Genomic DNA, 19,765 nt, shown 5'->3' with positions numbered 1-19,765 from the left:
CACGTTTTGCACTATCAATTAAAATTAGCCTGAACCGAGTTTTCAAACCCGCAGCGACCTCCACTTCACTTGTTTCTTACATAACCAAACATCCTCATCGGGGAGATAGATGCCGCCTGTGTGTGTGTGCGTGTGTGTGTGGTGTACAGTGTACAAGTCTCGACTGGTACACACCCTGCAGCGGCAAATCCGACTCATCATCTCAGCTAACAACCAAGCGCCTCCCTCCCTCACACACAATATAAATATTCTTCACCTCGTGCACGCACGCACGCACGCACGCACGCACGATCCACATAACAGTTCTGCCAAGTTAATTCAGGTCTAAATTTAACAAGGTGCCAGGGGAGCCGAGCTCGGGAGCAGCTGAACATGATTGTGCATTATGGAGCTAAATAACCTGTTCTCGGGCATCACCGCTTTTTTGAGTCAAATATGTTTTAGAAATGCCAAACATGATTTCACTTTCCTTTCTTTGGTCCTTTCTCGGGTTTCCTGACGGCCTCACGACTCTGGCTGGAAGTGTTTGGTTTAGGGAAATGGTATGGGATTTTTTATTTTTTTTTTTAATAGGTTTTAGGTGAACTAATGAACGCACGCACGCGCATACACATATTCACCCACATACAAAAAAAAAATAAAAATACAAAAAAAAAAAAAAAAGGAGAGCAATGATGATGACATGTCAAATCGGTAAAATTACCGAATGAACAATACTGAGCTCTCCAGGAAAAAAAATAAAAAATGAAATGCCAAACATGCGTCCTTTGTATTTCTTTCTGCATGTTTGGAATCAGGACAGCAGTCGACAGCCCCGTTAAATATTCAGGGTATTTACTTGGTTAATGGCTAACCGCAGGCCAGAAAGCCAATTAAATTCAAAAGGAAAATGCTGAGCAGACGAGTTTCAACATCTTTTGTCATAAAATAGGCCGAATTACGCAGGACCCGAGCTGAGCGGCGCTCTGGTTGCATGAGTGGCGCACCAATCCCAAGAAAAATTTGCATTTTGAGCTATTTTGAGATATTTACCAATTATACCAATTTCGGAGGTATCCGAGCAAAAGAGTGTCTCAACGCTTGATGGAAGCACTTAGAGGAATAGTAACTGTCCAAAATCAACAGCGTCCATCTTCCATTTTTTCCCCACCCGCTTTAGGCAAAGCCTGACTCACAGGCTTGCTCGTTTCGGTGAGCAATCAGTCCAAGGTCAAGTTGCAAGGAGACTTTACAAAATGGTGTCAAAGTGGGAAGGAGTCCCACGTGATGCACGTCATTTCCTAGAACCGCGGTCCTCGAGTACCCCCATCCAGCACCCGTGTTCCATGTCTCTCTCTACCAACACAGGTGATTCAAATGATCAGCCAGCTCTACATGAAGCCTGGTAACGGTCCTCAGCTGTGTTGGCTGTGGGAAACAGGCTGGATAGCGGTACCGGAGGATTTGGGTTGAGAAACAATGTCCGAGGGAACATATATGGTTACGATGTGGTTGGGGTGTAACAAAAAAACGGTTTGAATCGGAAAATTGTTTTTTGATTTAAAAGATGTGAGCGCGTCAAATCAAACAGAATCACAAGTTTCTCCTCAGTGCTTTACTTGGCGGCCGTCTGTTTTCTTGCCGCCCCAACAACAACTTTTACGTAATATGTAGATAAAGTATGAATTTGGCCAAAAGTAGAGATTTGGACTCTACCATCCAATTGCGGTAGCGCATGTTGATTATGTCTTTGTATCCTGTTCCGTACGCGCTGCTCGGTGTGACACAAATGCTCAAATTGGATGTTTGATCACTAACGTGGCTTAACATGGCAAAAGTTCGTTCTGACATTTACCGTATGTACGTAGCCGAACTTATACATGGCAGCAAAAAAAGCTTCACTTGTGAAAGTAAGATAAGATTCACTGATTGCCACACCCACCTAAGTGGGGTGAAATTCGTTCTCCGCATTTGAGCCATCCCCTGAGGGAGCGGTGAGCAGCAGCAGCAGCCGCGCTCGGGAATCATATGGTGATCGAACCCCCCCAATTCCAACCCTTATTGCTGAGTGTCAAGCAGAGCGGCAATGGGTCCCATTTTTATAGTCTTTGGTATGACCCGGCCGGGAATTGAACCCACGACCTCCCAGTCTCAGGGCGGACACTGTACCACTAGCCCACTGAGCTGGTAACGTTACGACGAAGACGACGGGAAGCCGGTCAGAAAGACGGGAAGCTAATAGCTAATTGCTAAGCTATCCCAAACACTGAAGTAAGCGTTTGTAAGAGCGGAGAGAAACTAACGAACCTCCAATCGTTTCGCACCCCACTTATCGAAAATGGTATCGGATCGTCATAATAACCCTTACAAAAAACAAGTATATTTAAGTATGCTTGAAGTATACTCGAAATTAGGAGCGTATACTTCCCGTTTACTTTTCTTATACTTATTGGAAGTTTTCTCCACCAAGTCAATGTTAAGTGTACTGACACATATACTAAAAGTTGACATACTGTAGTATATACTTAGAAGGTACTCGTTATGAAGTAATTATATGTTAAATGTATTTATAAAGCCTTAAACACCATGTGGCTGGATACCTTTGGTACCAGATATCGCCGGTTCGATTCCTGTCAATTCATCACTGGCCATTTTGCTGTCAACTAAACTGTGGACATAAGTATACAACAAAGTATACTTTTAAGTATATTTAAGTATACCTAATAGCGTACCTAAATATACTATAAGGCAGTGGTCCCCAACCACCGGGCCGCGGACCTGTACCGGGCCGTGGGCACCTTTGGACCGGCCCGCTCAGTTGAAAGAATAAAAAAAACTTACTGTACTTCCGGTTAATTGATTAGCCGAGGCTTAAAACAATTTTATTTTGAAAAGAGACCAGATTCTCTCTGTTTACGACGGACTCTTGACACGTGTCAAGATGCTAATCATCTCAGTCGCGTTTTGTTACCCTAGTTATGGTAGTGGACTTGCGTTTGTTGTGGTAGCCTTTTATTGATCAGCCGACGAACAGCCAAGCACCCACTGGGTTGCCGGTCCGCCAAAGTTGTGGACATGTATGAACCGGTCCGTGGTGAAAAAAAAGGTTGGGGACCACTGCTATAAGGTATACTTGAAAGAATGCTGAAGTATACTTAACATACTTTAAAATATACTTAAGTATACTTTTAAGTGTACTAAAATGGGCCAAAATTGACTTGAAAAATAAAATTAGGTATACTTAAGTATACTCTATATTATGTACTTAAAGTATACTACTTTTTGATAATGGAAGCAGTATAGAAAATGGCTGTCTGGATGCCGGTACGAGCGAGCAAGCGGTTGACCACATGACCTGCGCATCTTTTCTGATGGACTTCACGGAGATCCTCGTGCGTGAAAGTCAAAACGCAAGCCAGTGAACTTTGCAAAAGAAACAATCGTGGCTGCTCGTGCGCTCGGGTTTAAACATGTTCACTAGAGCGTCGCTAAGTCATGGCGCTGACTGTTAAATGAACCGTAGGCAGATCAACTCACTTTAAAAAGTCAAACTAGCTAGCCTGGTCAAACGCTGCACTAATGGCAGCACTCATGCACAAACACAAACACACACACACACACACGCACACACACCCCTCCCCCATACCAATGAGTTGGACCTGAGCCTCATAATTGCCACTGATGACCGAGTCGGTGCTCGGCGTTTGGCACCAGTAGAAGCCGGCGTCTTGTGACTTGGCCTCGGCTATCTTCAGCTCCACAACGTTGTCCTGGAGACGCATCACTGAGATGTCGCCGGACGCCACGCGCTTGCTGAGCGACGCGTGGGAGTAGCTGGCGTCGAAGGTAGAGATGATTTTCATACGCTGGCCGTTGGCCTCCCTGGACATCATCCATTCAAAGTCCTGCAGGCCAGCGCACGAGAAGCTCAGCTCAAGACGAAAACAAAAATGCTCCCGGGTAACCCGAGGCGGAGTAGACCGTAACGCACCTGCTCACGAGGCCCCATGTAGTCGTTGACGTCGCATCTGATGGAGACCGGCTGACTCTCCACACGGATCAAGGGGCCGGGAGAGACCGTCACCACCCGGGCCGAGCACCCACCTTGAGCGGAAAGCAAACAACAATCACTACATCGAGAACAAAAACACAGCCGAAGCTAAAACATTTGTTACTTGTCAAAAGGTGAGATGCTAATTAGCATGAAACGAGAGCAAAAGCTTGGTCCAGACGGAGCACTCGACGCAAGCGTTTGGAGTTTGATGGAAAATGGAGAGGCAAGAGGAGATATGCGTTGGCACATTTCTGCCAGTGGGGGGCGCCGAATAACATCTTACGGGCTGCACCATTTCAAACAAAATGATGGGTAACATTAAGAGGGTTTTTTTCTTTTCTATTATGAATAGTATGGGTGCGCCCCCCCAAAAAAAAAATCGATTCTCATAAGAATCGTCATTCTCAATTAGTACGATTCAGAATCGATTTTAAATATCTCAAAATCGATTTTATTTAAATCATTTCATACTGTCTTGCCCTGGTTTGTGCCTTTATCAGGACCACTTTTCATGTTGTACATGATTTGGCCACTATGGGGCAGTGTGGTTCCGCGCATTCTGATGTTGTAGCCACATTAGAGCGTAGAATGAAAAAGTCCTGATCAAGTCATTCCAATAAAAGTTGTTTTCTTGCAGCCGAAGAAGAGCAAATGCCGCTGAGTAACGTTCACATGCTTCTCTGTATAACATTCCCAAAGCGTTTTGTATGAATGGCCGTTCTTTTGAGTGATAAAAGTGCCGTGAGTAGTGCGCTAATTAGCAATAGCAAGTCAGACTGGAGTAGATGACGATTCTTTGCGCATCTATAAATTGAAGGAGAAATCCTTGAAAATCAAATCATTTTTAAGCGAAAATCGATTCTGAATCGAATTGCAGACTCAAAAATCTGAATCCAATCGAACTGTGAGACAGTCAAAGATTCCCACTTCTAATGGATAGCCACTAAGAGCTGGGCCATAAATAGAATTAATTCGATTAATCGTCATTTTGAAAATGGAATCGTTGAAAATTAGCTAAATGGTGAAATCGAATTTTGTCTTCGGGATTATTAAGAGCTGTTCTTCTCATGTTGTGTTACATCCAGATGTTATTGTGAGTTGCAATTTTGCTAACTATGAATGTTAAGTTCATGTTAAAACTGATTTAGAATCAATATACATTATTGTTGTCTGAACATTTTGCACAGTAATTATTTTGGAATAAATGACACTTTTAATTAAACGTTTTTTGTATTTATTAGATTAAAATCGTAATCGGCCAGACATTAAAAAAAAATTATAATAAATTAAATTAATTAAAAAATTAAAAAATAAAATCGTAATCGGCCCTAAATGGCTGAAAATAAAATAAAAAAATGGAGATAGTAACCATAGACATGCCGACCAAAATTCAAGTTTAAACCAGACTTGGGCTGAATTTTCCACAAGAACAAAAAATTTCAAGCAAAAATAAAATTCATCAAATCAGACCTGTTCATGGGGCGGTCACGCCCACAACCCGAAGGAAATGTGAATGCTCACCGCGATGTCGAGTCCGGGAATATTTTTCGAGTTTAAAAGCTAACCCTGAAAGCAGCAATTTATTCGGTTATTATAATAAGACGAATGAAACGAAATAAATTAAAGAGTGCCATTGCGCCACTTCCTCGTCCATAATTACAAATTCATCTGATGAGATATGACAGATACAGACTCTTCAAAACCTGTTTAATGAGTTTTTTGTGAAATGAAAAAAATAATCTCAAACTGAGCATTAAGACATGAGATGAGATCACGTGAGAGTGCGATTAAAAAAAAAGCTTTCGCTGACAAATATTACACAGTTTGTATTTCTTCAGGTTTCATTTTCAATCCATATTTTCCCGTGCAAAGGTCGCATCTGTCTTTGTCCTCTGCAGGTTTTCCGACTTCCACACACAGCACAAAAATTAGGGCTTGGTATCAATTCTAATTATATTGATTTTGATTCACAAGAGTTCAGTTCGATTGGATTTTGATTTTTTTTGATTTTTTTTATTCGATTCGCTTGCCTTCATTTCAATCCTAAAAGGATTAATTATGGGACATCAATTCTTCTTAAATATCAGGGATATGAAAAAAAAACTATACAAACATTGAATTCCAAATTAAATATTTATTTTTATTTTTTTATAAGTAACTGGTTAAATGATTTAGTTTATGACTCAAACAATGACATCAGCAAGGATTAGTGAAAATATTTTCATAATTGTAATTCAAAAATATACTTGCAATAAGTCAGGGCCCGGTTGTTTAAAACTCGGTTATGGCTTTAACCGCTGGTTAAGTAGATTTAACCGACCGTTAACGGCACTGTTATCTTGTTCAAAACTATCGAGGGGGCTCGGCTTTGACATTGCTGATGATTCTGATGAAGAGTTTTTTTTGTTTGTTTGTTTTTTTAAGAGGAGTTCTAAAAATGAACTTGCCCAACATTTAGTGACCTGTAATGTTTCTTGTTTGCGTTCACGTCAATAATCAAACAGACAACAACAATGTGAATACAGGCTAATTATTTACGTTAAATTCATTTAAAATTATAATAATATTTTTGCAATTAATTTTTATTTAAAACAGTAATTACAAATATTAGTAATCATTACAAGTATGACATTTAAAAAAAAAATACACATATTAGAAGTATGTAAATACAAAAACAAGACCGACACAAATATGAGAAACAAAAGCATGCAATATTCTATGCCCCAAAAATATTGGCAAAAATACTACGCAAAATATTCACTTAAAATACACAGTAGGAAAAAAAAAATTATAATGAATAAAAAAATATATTTCACAAAAACTTAAATAAATAAATAAAATGGCTAGTCATTTGGAGACTATCCATTTCTTTCGCCGACCCGGAAGTAAACAAAACGAGCAATTGTGGGATATATCTGTGCTAACCAGTGCCATAAACGGCACGGTTAACTTTAACGGTGCCGTTAACTAACCGCGTGACTAACCATGTTTTGAACAACGCATATTCAACGGTCGGTTAGTTAACGGTGGGTTAAGAATTTAACCGGCGGTTAGGGGTTAAAACAGTGGTTAAAATAACCGAGAATTGAACAACCGGTCTTTCATCAATGTAAGAAAATAGTTTTAAATTCATGTGAACAGAAAATTTCAAGAAAACAGTAAGATACAAAAAAATCCAGCCTTTAAAATGATATTTTCTTATGAATTTATGGAAAAAAAGATCGATTCAGGGTTTTATGAATCGATATCAGGCTGGAAAAGGAAAATTGATTATTCGATTTTTTTAAACGACACCAAAAACAACAATCGGCAACTTCATGTCAAGTTCAGAAAAAGCTGTCAAAGCCAAAATGATGTGCGAGTACGAGTCCAATCTGGTGATTGACAGCTCAAACAGCCGGCTGGCCAGAACGCCTCGGACTCGGACGCAGCATAGAAAATGGATGGAGGGATGACATTGGAACATGATGTCTTATCATACTAAAAAGTCACATTTTTACCAAAATGTAATGAAGGAGCCTTACATTTAAAAAAAAAAAAAAAAAAAGACATGCTAATAGAGTACCAAGAACTACAGACATTCTGTGTTTGACACAAACAAGCATGGCTGACTCGGTTGCCCACTGGTCTCCTGTTTACGCCACAGCACACCGTGCACCCATTACACACTTAGTTGACAAAGTGGACACGCATCAACATGCAGACAAGAGGAGCAGGAGCAGGAACAGGACAAAACAGAAGTGATTTGCAGCTGAAGAGAATTCATGTGAATGATTGCGTCCGCAGATTACAGCGATTGCCCAGGAAGCAGAAAGACCGAGATTGACGTAGACGAGACCGTTTACAATTCATCCTCTCTCTTTTCATTAGCGACGGGCTAATGTCATTAGCCGCGTTTACAATTTAACACGGAGACTTTTTTTGTCATTCCGATTGAGGATCTCTTGTCAACTGTTTACAACTGTGATGCGATCGGTTCAATCAATCACAACGGCTGTTTTATCGTTGTGGCACGCACGTGAGACATTATTTGAGATTCAGTCATCTATTAATTCACAGTAGTTACGATTGATTGATTTTATTTTGACACTTTTAGTAAAGCAACAGACTACTCAATTAAAATTACAAGTACTTTAGAACAAGTTATCTCCTGGTAAGTGCTTAAACGAAGACGTTAAAAGAATATACCCCAAATGAATTTCAATTTAGATTTCATTGTCATTAGAGCGGTCAAAATTAACCGATTAATCGACAAGTAATCGATTATCAAATGAATCCACAACTATTTTCGAGTAATCGTTTGGAGCCATTTTTTTATTTTATTCAAAATGGACCAAATCATTTGATTTCAGCATAACAACAGTAATTGTTGATTGATTTCTGTAAAACTTCACGAAAGGAGACTGATTATCTTCTGTGTTAAATCAAAATAAGACATTTTCAAACATCTGTTTTTGCTTTGGACAACAATGACCAAAACGGAAACATAATACAACATCAATCCGCCTTGTTTTATAATCACTATACGAAAACAAAGTACAAAATAAACACCAATCACTGGTTAATAAACAGTAATGCTTTTGTAACACACTTCATTGGGAATAAGATGAGTCGATTAATCGATTGAATAATCGATAGATTAATCGATTCCAAAAACATTCGACCACGTCCGGGCTCGAGCTGACCTTTGCACTCAGCGGAAGGTTGATGGTTCCCAGGCGTTGAAACGTGTCAGTTGAACAGCCTCGCCTGTCAACTCTAAACCAGCCTACATATTTTCAACTTGGGTTCTTCAAACTGCCGGGAATTTTTGTTCCAAAGTATCTGAGCTTGTAAGTTCTGTGATTGCAAAATAACGTAACGCTCTGCGTGCCATTAATGGACATTTCCAGGAAGTTTGTGGTAAATAGGGAAGTTGATTTTTTTTTTTTAATGTGCTTTATGGAAATTGATGGTAATTTCATGGAAAGATATTATGTTTATGTTCGAATCACACATGAACAATAATAAAACACACGACATTTCAACAAATTGATTTTTAGGAACACCGTGTCAAGTTTGACATTTTATTTGAATGATACTGTACAGCAAGAATGTCGAGTTAACTATTACTCAACACATTCAAAAATTAGCTCAATAAATCCTACCTGCTGTTCCTCAAAAAATACCAACAAAGTTCCATTCAGAATGCACAATTCAAAGAGCTGTTCAAAATGCAAATAAAAATGCATTTTTTTGCTAAACACCTTCAGTCAACGGAGCCTTGATATTTGAACTGGATTTGCATGAAATCTGGTGGTTTCCGTTTGGATTGAGGGTGTGAATTGCCGAGTAGCTGGCGATTCGATTCGTATCACGATTCATAGGTCACGATTCGATACCGATTAATCCCGATACGAATCTACACATTGATTATTGCGATTTTTTTTAAATCAAATTTTGAAAATACTAACCAGTAAATTTGTACATGTGCACTGTAAGATTTGTATTAAAAAAATATATATATTTATCAGAAAATTCAGGTTGCAGTCCGTTTCATGTTTGAACAGCACTGAAATCAAATATTGATGCTTAATGTTCCATTAATATAACATTCTTCCATGCTTAACCCTAAGTAAGACATTTTGTTGAATATTACAATAAAAAAATGGATGTTTAAAAATCGATTTGGCCGCTGTAATATCGAGATATATTGACGATTTTTTCTAACACCCCTAGTCCATTAGAACCGACTTTTAGTTATGTAAATTCCTGCCAATTCCCATAAATTCTTGTGAATGTCACTAAAAAGTTTTGGGAAATTCTTATAATTTTGCAACCCTACTTTAGATGTCTTCCAAAAAAATATTTTAAGAAAAATGATGACACTCATATGTCATCATTGTTTACATACTGAAAGGTTGCTCAGCTCACTTTCACTTTTTCTCCGCACTCAATGAAACGTGATCTTCTCAGTCTTTCCAGTTTGAATTGGGATGACAAGCATGACACCCCCCGTCTACCCCCCCCCCCCCCCCTCAAAATGAGCAGCAAACGATCAGAAACGTGATGACGTGAGAGCAGCACTCGGTTGCTGGCGCGAGTGCATCATTATGCTTTTTCTTGGGTTTGTAAAGATTTCTTTCCAAAGAGCAACTATATGAATCAAACTATTGTATGAAAACATAATCCACTATCAACAAACTGTACATGTTAGCAACATGTTACCATGAGCAGCACACAAGAGCATTTATTTGTATTTTTTTTAAAGTGGCTGGCCTTGTCAGCGTCCGTGGCCAAGAGAGTGTTTTTCCCACCAAATTGGAAGAAGGTAAACTAAGTGCTTTCTCCTTTTCTTAGAACAAGGAAAATAATACGAAAAATAACCTTGACGACCAGAATGGAAAATGCAACTAAAAAGCTATATTATTTTATATTGTCAGATAAAATAGTGATACTACTTGGACTTTCCATCCATCCAACAGTCTGAAAGTCTAAGAATTAGTTTTCCCTTTAAATCAAGCTTGAAAATGAAAGTACAGTGGCGACAAAAAAAATCGAGCTTTGGGGCTGATTCTCTTCAGATGGAACTGGAGCTTTAAACAAGGTGCGAGGAATTATGGACAGGTGAAATAGCAGCCTGCTTTGAGGCACCAAAACTGACCCCCCCCCCCCCCCCGCCAAAAAAAAAGACTAAATGTGAAAATAAAAACGGATATAAAAAATATAATTCTAAAATGTAATCCAAAAAATAAATATAAATGGAAATAAAAACAACTATATATATATATACATGAATTATATTTTTTATATACATTTTTACTTTTAGTCATTTATTTATTTATTTAGTAATTTATTTATTTTTAATTTTGGCAGTTTTGGTTCTCCATAGTCTGCTAAAATTGAAATAATTTAAAAAAAAAAGGCAGGAAAAGCATACTAGAACAGCTGAAATGTTATGGAGTAAATCGGGGGCACTTTTAGGGTGGCGTGTGCGTGCTGAGTCCCATTTAAAAGTGACTTTAAATGTGATTGGTCATTATGATTACAGCCACATTCTACTTGTAAGGGGGTGTGAACACTTGTGCAACCGCATTCATTTTGGGTGGTTATTTGTATTCCCCCTCTCCAATTATTATTATTATTATTAATGTATTTATTTTTGATTAAATGGGTTGTACTAGCTAAATGGTGGAAAGATTTTTAGAACTGTGTTGGGTCTTCTTCTTTTTTTATGACAATAAGATGAGATTTGAATTGGGGTGTGTTGACTTTTATTCTATCCACTGTTTATCTCAAGACTGCCAGCAAGTGGCTCTAATCATTTAAGGGCACAAACAACTGGCATTTTCTTTTCTTATGTAACCGGTTTGACGGACATGTTCAATCAAGAGTACGATTCTAAGGCACGATGCATTCTTACCGCCTCGGCTGTATTTCTTTCTCGTAGCTCAAATGTTGCGTGGTACTGAATGCAGGATTCCGTTTAGGCCACATGAATGCTTAAATTGGTATATGTATCCATTTTGGGACTGCACAAACTCAGGTCGGGGAACGTTTGTTCAGGTGTGTTTGACGTGGAAAAACGTGATCCCATCAAAGAACTTCCTGGAACTTTGGAAATCATCTTCTTCCAAATGAGGAAGCTGCTTGAGCTGTAAATTGGGGAACGATTTCAAATCGTCTTTTTGGATGTTGTGCAGTATTGTTAATATTATATAAGCCAATATATTTTTCTATATGCTTTCTTTGTGCTGTTTCCTTCACTCAAATATTTCACTGATGCCAATCATGGCGCCGCTACGTATTATTGCCTCTTTCTTTTCCTCCCTTTATAAATTGATGCCTTTGTGGGAATTCATGGAATTAAACAGCAGCTATCGGGTTCCCCCTTTTCTCTTTTGCAGAATCACACTAGACTCGTCAAAGGAGAGCTTGCGACATTTTAAACATCTGACACAACACTAAATGAAGCCAACTCACACAGCTCCGATGACTAAACATATGCTAATACGTCAGGATCAGAATCATGTTTGGCCCTTTGGTGAAAATTTGCCTGATGACTGAGTAGTCGGATGGCCTTTTGGTACAAATTGAAGGCTAAACTGACAACCATAAAGGTAGAAACATGCTGCTTCTCAATAAAACTAGCCCCAATTAGGTGAACTCAGGTCAAACGCAGATTATGCGTTTTTTTACTGAACAGACAATTAGAAGTTGAAACGGTGCAGGCAAGCCGGGAAAATGAGGGGCCCCGAGTTCAAGAAGACCCCGAGAAACGACTGACACCGGCCCATATAACAATGACAAAACAATAACACTGCAGTTATTAGGGGTGTGCCCAAAAAAAAAAAGTGTGATTCTCATAAGAATCGCGATTCTCATTTAGTACGATTCAGAATCGATTTTAAATGTCCCAAAATCCATCTTATTTTAATTCTTTTATACTGTCCTCCCTTTGTTTGTGTGTGCCTTTATTGGGAGCGCTGTTCATGTTGTACCCGATTTGGCCACATAGGGGCAGTGTGGTTCCATGCGGTCTGATACACTGTTAAGTTGTAGCCACATTAGAGAGTAGAAGGAAAAAGTCACTATCAAGTTATTCCAATAAAAGTTGTTGTTTTTTTGCAGCGTGGAGCCGTTCTTTTGAGTGATAAAAGTGCCACGAGTAGAGCGCTTATTAGCATTAGCGAGTCAGACTGGAGTAGATCGTTACGATTTCTTGAACATCTATAAATTGAAGCAAAAATCATTGTGAATAAAAAAAAAAAATGTTATTAATCGAAAATCGATTCTGAATCGAATCGTAAGACATTCAAAGATTGCCACCCCTAGCAATTATGGGGAATCCTCCACATCGGCCCTTAAAAGACTAGCTGTTGTCCTTATGGCTAATAGGGGGGCCATGAGTCCAAATCAATGACACACTTTTTTTGTGGGGGGGTCTTTTAAAAAAAAAAAATCTTTCCATGATCTTTCATGCACAGCGGGGAGTCTAGAAACCTAACTAGGGAAGTACTGTTTCAGTGTTCTGTTGCATGTGTTGACTCAAAAAAATTAGCTAATCAAACAAGTGAACAATTTCATTTTCTATTTTCCAACAAACCACCTGCTGTCAAGGCAACCACAGCCTAATATACAACACTGGATTTAACAGCCTGTTTGACTGCTTAACATAGCCGGAAGGAATCCCGACAACTATAATCCAAAACTATAGCTAGAAAAACCATTAGGACACGTTTGCCTCCACTTCCATATCAACTTTTTTAAGTCCGTGGCAAAAACACAACAGCAACGACCTGTAGTTTAAACAAATTGGAGGAAAAGTGACTGCTGTGTTGGAATTTGAGCTTCCTGGGTGACGTAGACATAACCCGAACTCGTTAGCGTGTGGTATCGACTTCAACACGAACAACGCAAATGTTGAAAATTAATTTCGCCCGTCGCGAACAGGAAGAGCATTTAAAAAATGGACATTCGTGAACTGAGATTCGTCTCCTCCGGTGGCGCGTATCTCGAGTTCATTTTTCAACAATCAAGCAAGAAGACGTCTTACCGAACATGAGCGTAACCCAGAGCAGCGTCAGGACGTAGTTATCCATCATTCCTCTCTCCATTGCTCGAAAATATCCTTCAACCCCCCACCCTACTTCTTTCTTCGTCCAGCGTGGGGGGTAAAAAGTGTCCCCCTGCTAGCGCGGCTCAGGCGGTCGGACCCTTCAAGAAGAAACTCTGCCAGGCACTTTGAGCAGCGTTCGCCGGGCGGAGCCGCAAAACAAATGGGATGCCCACAATGCGATTTCAAGCACGCTGACAAATCCGCACCTTCGCCGTCCCTACATGGACGGGCGCTTGTGTGGTTGGGACACGGGGCCGACGGTAATGTGTACACGGGATATGAGTCACGGAGGCAGGTAAACGACGGGGAGAGCGCGGCCGGAAGTTAGGTGGTTTGAAGGAGAGGGGAAGGGAAGGGGAGAAAGAGAGAGAGGGGATGGAGTGGGGGGGGAGAGAGAGAGAGAGAGCGCACTCACGCTGGTTTTATGCCGCATGACGTATTAGTTTAATTAGCTTTTATGTGACACATATTGCCGGCACAGCACGGTCTCCAAGTGATTTCTTGCACCGGCACCGTTTACAATCTCTCCCTTTATTCCAGGATGAGCAAACATGACCGACTTCAACTTCTCAACTGCTTCTTTAAGCATACGTCATCACTCACCTATCTCTCACTTCAATGTGAGGCCCGGGGCCACATACCGGCCGCTGCTTTCTTTAATCCGGTCCGCCACACACGGAGGTGATTCTAGGGTCTGTTGTGGCCCCAAGCAGAAATGAAGGGGCCCAAACAAGTGTTTGACACCATTTTAATAAATCAACCACAAAAAAAAATATTAACAGTAAATGTTTTTATTTCACAAATTACCACACACTACCACTGTTGGTAAGTACTTTAGTAAATTAACACAATACAGAAAATACACATTTTGGCACTTAATTTGTATCATATTTTTTTTATGTTTCCACAGTTTTTGTCTCTCCTCTTCAAATTTTCTACTTTCATTTCTCACTCCCAGATAAATAGCTCCTTTTCATTATTTTGCAGGTTAATACTGTATTTGGAACGCACTTTCAAAATGAGATCTCCACCTTACTGTAGTGAGCCACTAGATGGCCCCCTGGCTTCTTGGGGGCCCTAATCAGCTACCCTGGTTTGCCTCAGACCAGTGACCACACATTCACTCCAATATGTGACTACAATATAGATAAACTTCCGGTAAAGCCCTCTAAAGTTTCACAAACAAGTTCTATTAGCATGGTCCCTTAATTTTAAGCGCAACTTCTCACCTCATAAATATCTGATTTGGAATAATAAAAATATAGTGTACAAAATTAAAACTTTGTTTTTTCTCTAATTGGGTTGAGAAACAGATTATTTTTGTGAAACAGCTGTTTAACAATAATGATCAATTTATGCCATTCCGACTGGTGTAATAATGTTATTTAAAGGTGTTCAATCAAATATGTTATGTGTTTCTCTACCCAACCCTATGGAAACGTATATTGGGAAAATCTGCCTGACACATTACACAAATAGTAATAGGAATATCCGTGCATTATTTCAAAGACTCTATCCAGTCCCTCTTGTGATTTCTTTTTGGAATTCTTTTGTAAATGATATTGACTGGAAAAAAGTATGAACAATCCCAAACACTTATTTTGTAACAAATAAGGTAAAAGAAGTCTCATATAGAATTCTTCACAAATGTTATCCTGCAAATCAGAATATGAACAAATTCAAAAGGGACATTGTAAAGTGTTCTTTCTGTGGAAGTCATCCTGAAACCGTCCAGCATCTCTTGTGGATCTGCTTACATTCTACAACTTTTTGGAAGGACTTTTGTGGATTTATTACTTCACATTTACACAAAGACTTTAGTTTAAAATGGGAGAATGTTTTATTTTATTATGGAAAGCAAACAAATGATGTATATTTTATTATAAACTTGTTGATCATTTTAGCTCAATTCTATCTCCACAAATGCAAATACAGAAACCAAAAAACTAACTTTAAACACTTTCATAATGATACTATTTCTTATACAAAATTGATTAGTAGCTCACTTAACAAAAAGGCTTTAAAAACGGTCAGTATTTGTACAACTTATAAACTCTTTGAATGTACCCCCTGGCACGTGTTTGTTCAATTGTATACAACTTTCTTTGTATACTTGTTCTTTTGAATATGCTTAATAAAGTAGAAAAAAAGGGAAAAAAAAACATTCATTCCAATAGCCAGCTAATGGCAGTTTGTGCAAGTCGGCTAACTCAACGACTTTTCTTGTATCGTTCAAGCTCCATCATATACTGATGCCACCAACATCAACACAATATCCTGAAATCATGTGCAATGGCAAGTTTAATATGGGGGAAAAATGCTAATTAACTACAGTCATTGGTTGACATTGTACAATATACTGCCAGCTTGCGTTAGCGGCTAGCGGCTAGTGGCTAGCAGCGAGGCTAGCAGCGAGGCTAGCAGCGAGGCTAGCAGCGAGGCTAGCTGCGAGGCTAGCTGCGAGGCTAGCAGCTCTCTGGGCGGCATCTCGACCCCCGACCGACGAACACACACTCGCACACTTGACCCGTCGGCTCGTTCATTAAGGTGACACGATGGTTGGGTGGTTGCTCATCACACTTCTGAGGTTACACTTCTGAGGTTAGAAGTTCAAATCCTGACTCCGCACTTTCAGGGATGACGTCACACTGATGCTACACTAAGCAAGTGGAAGCAACAAACGTCCGGCTCAAAGGTCATCGTTCAGCTGACATTTGAGGATGTGGAGAGCGACGTCAAGTGTCTGCGGTGTGCGTGCGTGCGTGCGTGCGTGCGAGCGTGGAGAGAGAAATGAAAACACATTCTCACGTTTCCTCTCCTGAAAGACCCAATTCAACTTTTATCATACAAGGAGCATCAAAATACTATAAAGTGGATGAATTTAACACAACACTACCATCTTGTGGACATCATGGACCAATGCAGTTTTTTTTTTATCCAACTTCCATGTAATGTAGTGCTGAGTTGACATCAATAAAATGCGACCCTGTGAATAATTTAGCAGCAAGTATAAAAGTGAAATTAATTATACATAAACCTCATTACTTCTCATTACAATAACTGGATAAATAGGGGAGCGTGACATGTTAAAAAAATAATAATAAATGTGACCGAGCTTAATTACAAGCAATTTGACGAATAAAATGTCTAAATTAGGTATTGCAGTGTGACAAAACAGTCTGCAGTCTTCCGTTAACAATTCTGCACTATGCAGAAGCTCAGCACCGCCAGAACACAAACCACAAACACATCTGCAGAAAATATTGTGCATCAGCATTGTGCATCTGCTGAGAGCGTTGCAGAAAGGCCGCTTACAAAACTCACAACCCCCCACCAAACTTTACTTGTACCTCGTGCCACTCAAAAAATGTCTGTCTTTTGACACAGTTTGACATCCTCACATTGGAAACGTATTTAATGAGTCCATTTGAATTCAAATAAAGATCTGCACATTTATGAACATGAAAAAAGGCAAAACTGTTTAAATACAGGTTCAAATGTTTTTTTTTTTTTTTAATAATACAAAAAGATTCATTTATATAAATTGTTTCACACAATGAAATACATTTGAACTTAAAGTACTGTAATTTCTTTCAAAATGTGCAGGGTGAGTAAAAAGTAACTAGGCATAGGAAATGATTAATAGTTTTTAGTACGGCACTTTTGGAAGTTTCTTAATGTGTTTTTCTCTCTCGTTATTTTCCAGATGGTCGGTCACTTGACTGTTCAGGTGCAAGCTAGGATAGCATCTTATTTTGTTTTTTCTTATCTTCTTGTCTTTACTTTCATTTCCCCGTATGTCATTAACATGATGTCATGTGTTTAATCCTAAATTTGTAATAGGAATATGGGTTTTATTAACAATTTTAATACTTTGTTACTTTTTGCCCAGCCTGTTGATTATGCCTTATAAACATTTTCATATCATTGATTTTTATTTATTCATTATTTTTTTACCATAGATAACAACTTTGATTCTTTGTACTGTATGTCATTACAATAAGATTTTGTGTCATAATACAAGATCTTAGAAAAAGTCCTTCAACGCTATATACAATGACTGGCCACAACATTTAATAGCGCCGCACGATCGAACAAGATTCATCGCAAGAGCTGTTCTTCATCAAGATAATATTTCTTAGTTTAACAATATTGACACGCTCAGAAAGGCATTTATTTAAACTATATGTTTGTTATTGTGTTTCTTGAAATCCATTGCATCATACTGACAGGTCACGCTGATATTTTGTTTTCTAATGTACAGTGGATATTACGAAGAAGAAAAAAAAAAAGAAATTAAACACACCCCTCTTCAAATGTCAGGATTTTCTTATGTGAAAATAAAATAAGCCCATGATCATCATTTCCCTTTTTTTTCCCCCATGAAGAGAGTAAATAAATACAAAAAGATAATAGAAGTAATTCAAGGGTTGAGGAACAAACCCGCAACTTCAGGTTGGGAGACAGCCAATCTACTCACTGCGGCCATGCAGCTGCTACTGCGTGCTATTATATCGCTCATGTCAGCTGGAATATTTGTAACTCCTGTTCGTTATAAGCAAGCAGGGGTGGCATAGCTCAGGTGGTAGCGTGGCAGTCTCCCAAGCTGGAGGTCATGAGTTCGTTCCTCAACTTTGCAACTTTGTTTTGTTAAATAAAATATTTAAAAAAAAACTAGTCAAATGTAGTCAAAACCTCTCCTCGCAAGATTTACTTTGAATTTCTGAGTGAAGAATCTTTAATAATTTTTTTTCATGGCACAAGCAAATTTGCTCGTAAAAAAAAATTTGTTTAGAGTGGCACCAAACAGACTCTGTTTTGATTAAAATTGACTCTACTGAATTAACTTACTGTGTTCTTCCGATCTGTGTTGGAAAAGGGCAACACATAAAACCTGCAGAACTTCGGCCCACAATGCCCACCTCTGATCTAAATGAATGGAGGGTACTGCATGCCTAGGTGGCGCTATTGAGTGATTTTTTGATTTTTTTGCATTTTTCCATTGGATATCATTCGTTTCACTTTTCAATTTAAAAAAATGGAGGGTACTTTCAGATAACACTTGCCCATATATATTTCAACTTGCTTAAATAATGCACGCCTCCCGGGTTTGTGTTCTTTTTAGTCATTTATGTTACAACTACAATTCATACTTTGTCATTTTCACATCATTTATCTTTCAACTTACTACATAAGCATTCAGCTATTAGCATTCAGCTGTTAGCATTCCCATGCAATTTCTGCAGAAATTGCACTTAGTCTAATTTATTTTTGCTTCCCCAATTGAAAAGATGCAAAATAAAATAAAAAAGATAGTAAGTTTATAGGTCACATTGACGGTGAAAAAGTTTTCAAATATTTTCTATATTTTTTCGCTCTGAATACTTTTATATCGCAACAATTTGGCATTAGAACAGGGGTGTGTAGACTTTTTCTATCTGCTGTCGTTAACTCATTCACTGCCATTGACGGCTATAGACGTCAAAAATTCATTTGAACTATTTCTATTAGTTTCACATGTTTTCCACTTTTGTTAACAAGAGTATGAAAACCGAGGAAAAAGATGTATTGTAAATTTAGAACAGATATAAAACGTGATTAGTCATGAGATTAATTACAATAAAAAAAAAAAAATCGTCTGATGCCTCTAATTTCTTAATAATATTTTCTTTTTTGTTTAATTTAAATTTAAATTTACCTATTTATTTAAACTCAAAATTTATCAAAAAATGTATATCTGTTCTAATTGTACAATAATTTTTTTTCCTAGGTTTTCATTCTCTTGTTATCAAAAGTGGAAAAAAATGTGAAACTAATAGAAATAGTTCAAATTAATTTTTGACGTCTATAGCCGTCAATGGCAGTGAATGAGTTAAATAAGTGAAGGTAAATAGTGTGAGATGATGCTTATTTTAATGATATCTGAAGGGAGCGACTCTCACGCGCCGTCACATTCTTTGCGCCGGAGTCTTCTTCCTCGGCTTAGGAAGAGGAGGAACCTGCTGGTCTGTGCCTGCAAGTCTGGATCCCTACAGGGAAGTAAGAAACAGGTGACAGTTTCAGTTGTTCACGTTGACGCCTTCAAACTTTTTGAGAGGCCATTTTGATAAGCCTGGCGTTCCACCACGCGACAC

The 19,765-nt window shown here is 38.6% G+C and overlaps 2 protein-coding genes across 9 annotated transcripts in view; both read right to left on the bottom strand.

The window, feature by feature from the left end:
- Positions 1-13,963, bottom strand: part of LOC144062079 (prostaglandin F2 receptor negative regulator-like) — a 63,312-nt gene extending 49,349 nt beyond the window's left edge. The window contains exons 1-3 of the mRNA XM_077583015.1: positions 13,569-13,963; positions 3,971-4,083; positions 3,626-3,884 (exon numbers count right to left, since the gene is read on the bottom strand). Coding sequence (XP_077439141.1) covers positions 3,626-3,884; positions 3,971-4,083; positions 13,569-13,629 — 433 coding nt within the window. The 5' untranslated portion in view covers positions 13,630-13,963. The remainder of the gene's footprint in view (positions 1-3,625; positions 3,885-3,970; positions 4,084-13,568) is intronic.
- Positions 13,964-15,914: 1,951 nt separating this feature from the next.
- Positions 15,915-19,765, bottom strand: part of LOC144053112 (T-cell surface antigen CD2-like) — a 29,654-nt gene continuing 25,803 nt past the window's right edge. For all 8 annotated transcript variants that reach the window (XM_077567205.1, XM_077567215.1, XM_077567188.1 and 5 more), the window contains one exon: positions 15,915-19,660. In XM_077567205.1, coding sequence (XP_077423331.1) covers positions 19,580-19,660 — 81 coding nt within the window. In that variant the 3' untranslated portion in view covers positions 15,915-19,579. The remainder of the gene's footprint in view (positions 19,661-19,765) is intronic.

This window comes from Vanacampus margaritifer, chromosome 1, assembly GCF_051991255.1.
Source record: "Vanacampus margaritifer isolate UIUO_Vmar chromosome 1, RoL_Vmar_1.0, whole genome shotgun sequence".
Taxonomy (NCBI): domain Eukaryota; kingdom Metazoa; phylum Chordata; class Actinopteri; order Syngnathiformes; family Syngnathidae; genus Vanacampus; species Vanacampus margaritifer.
This window is presented reverse-complemented; position numbering and strand designations above follow the sequence as displayed.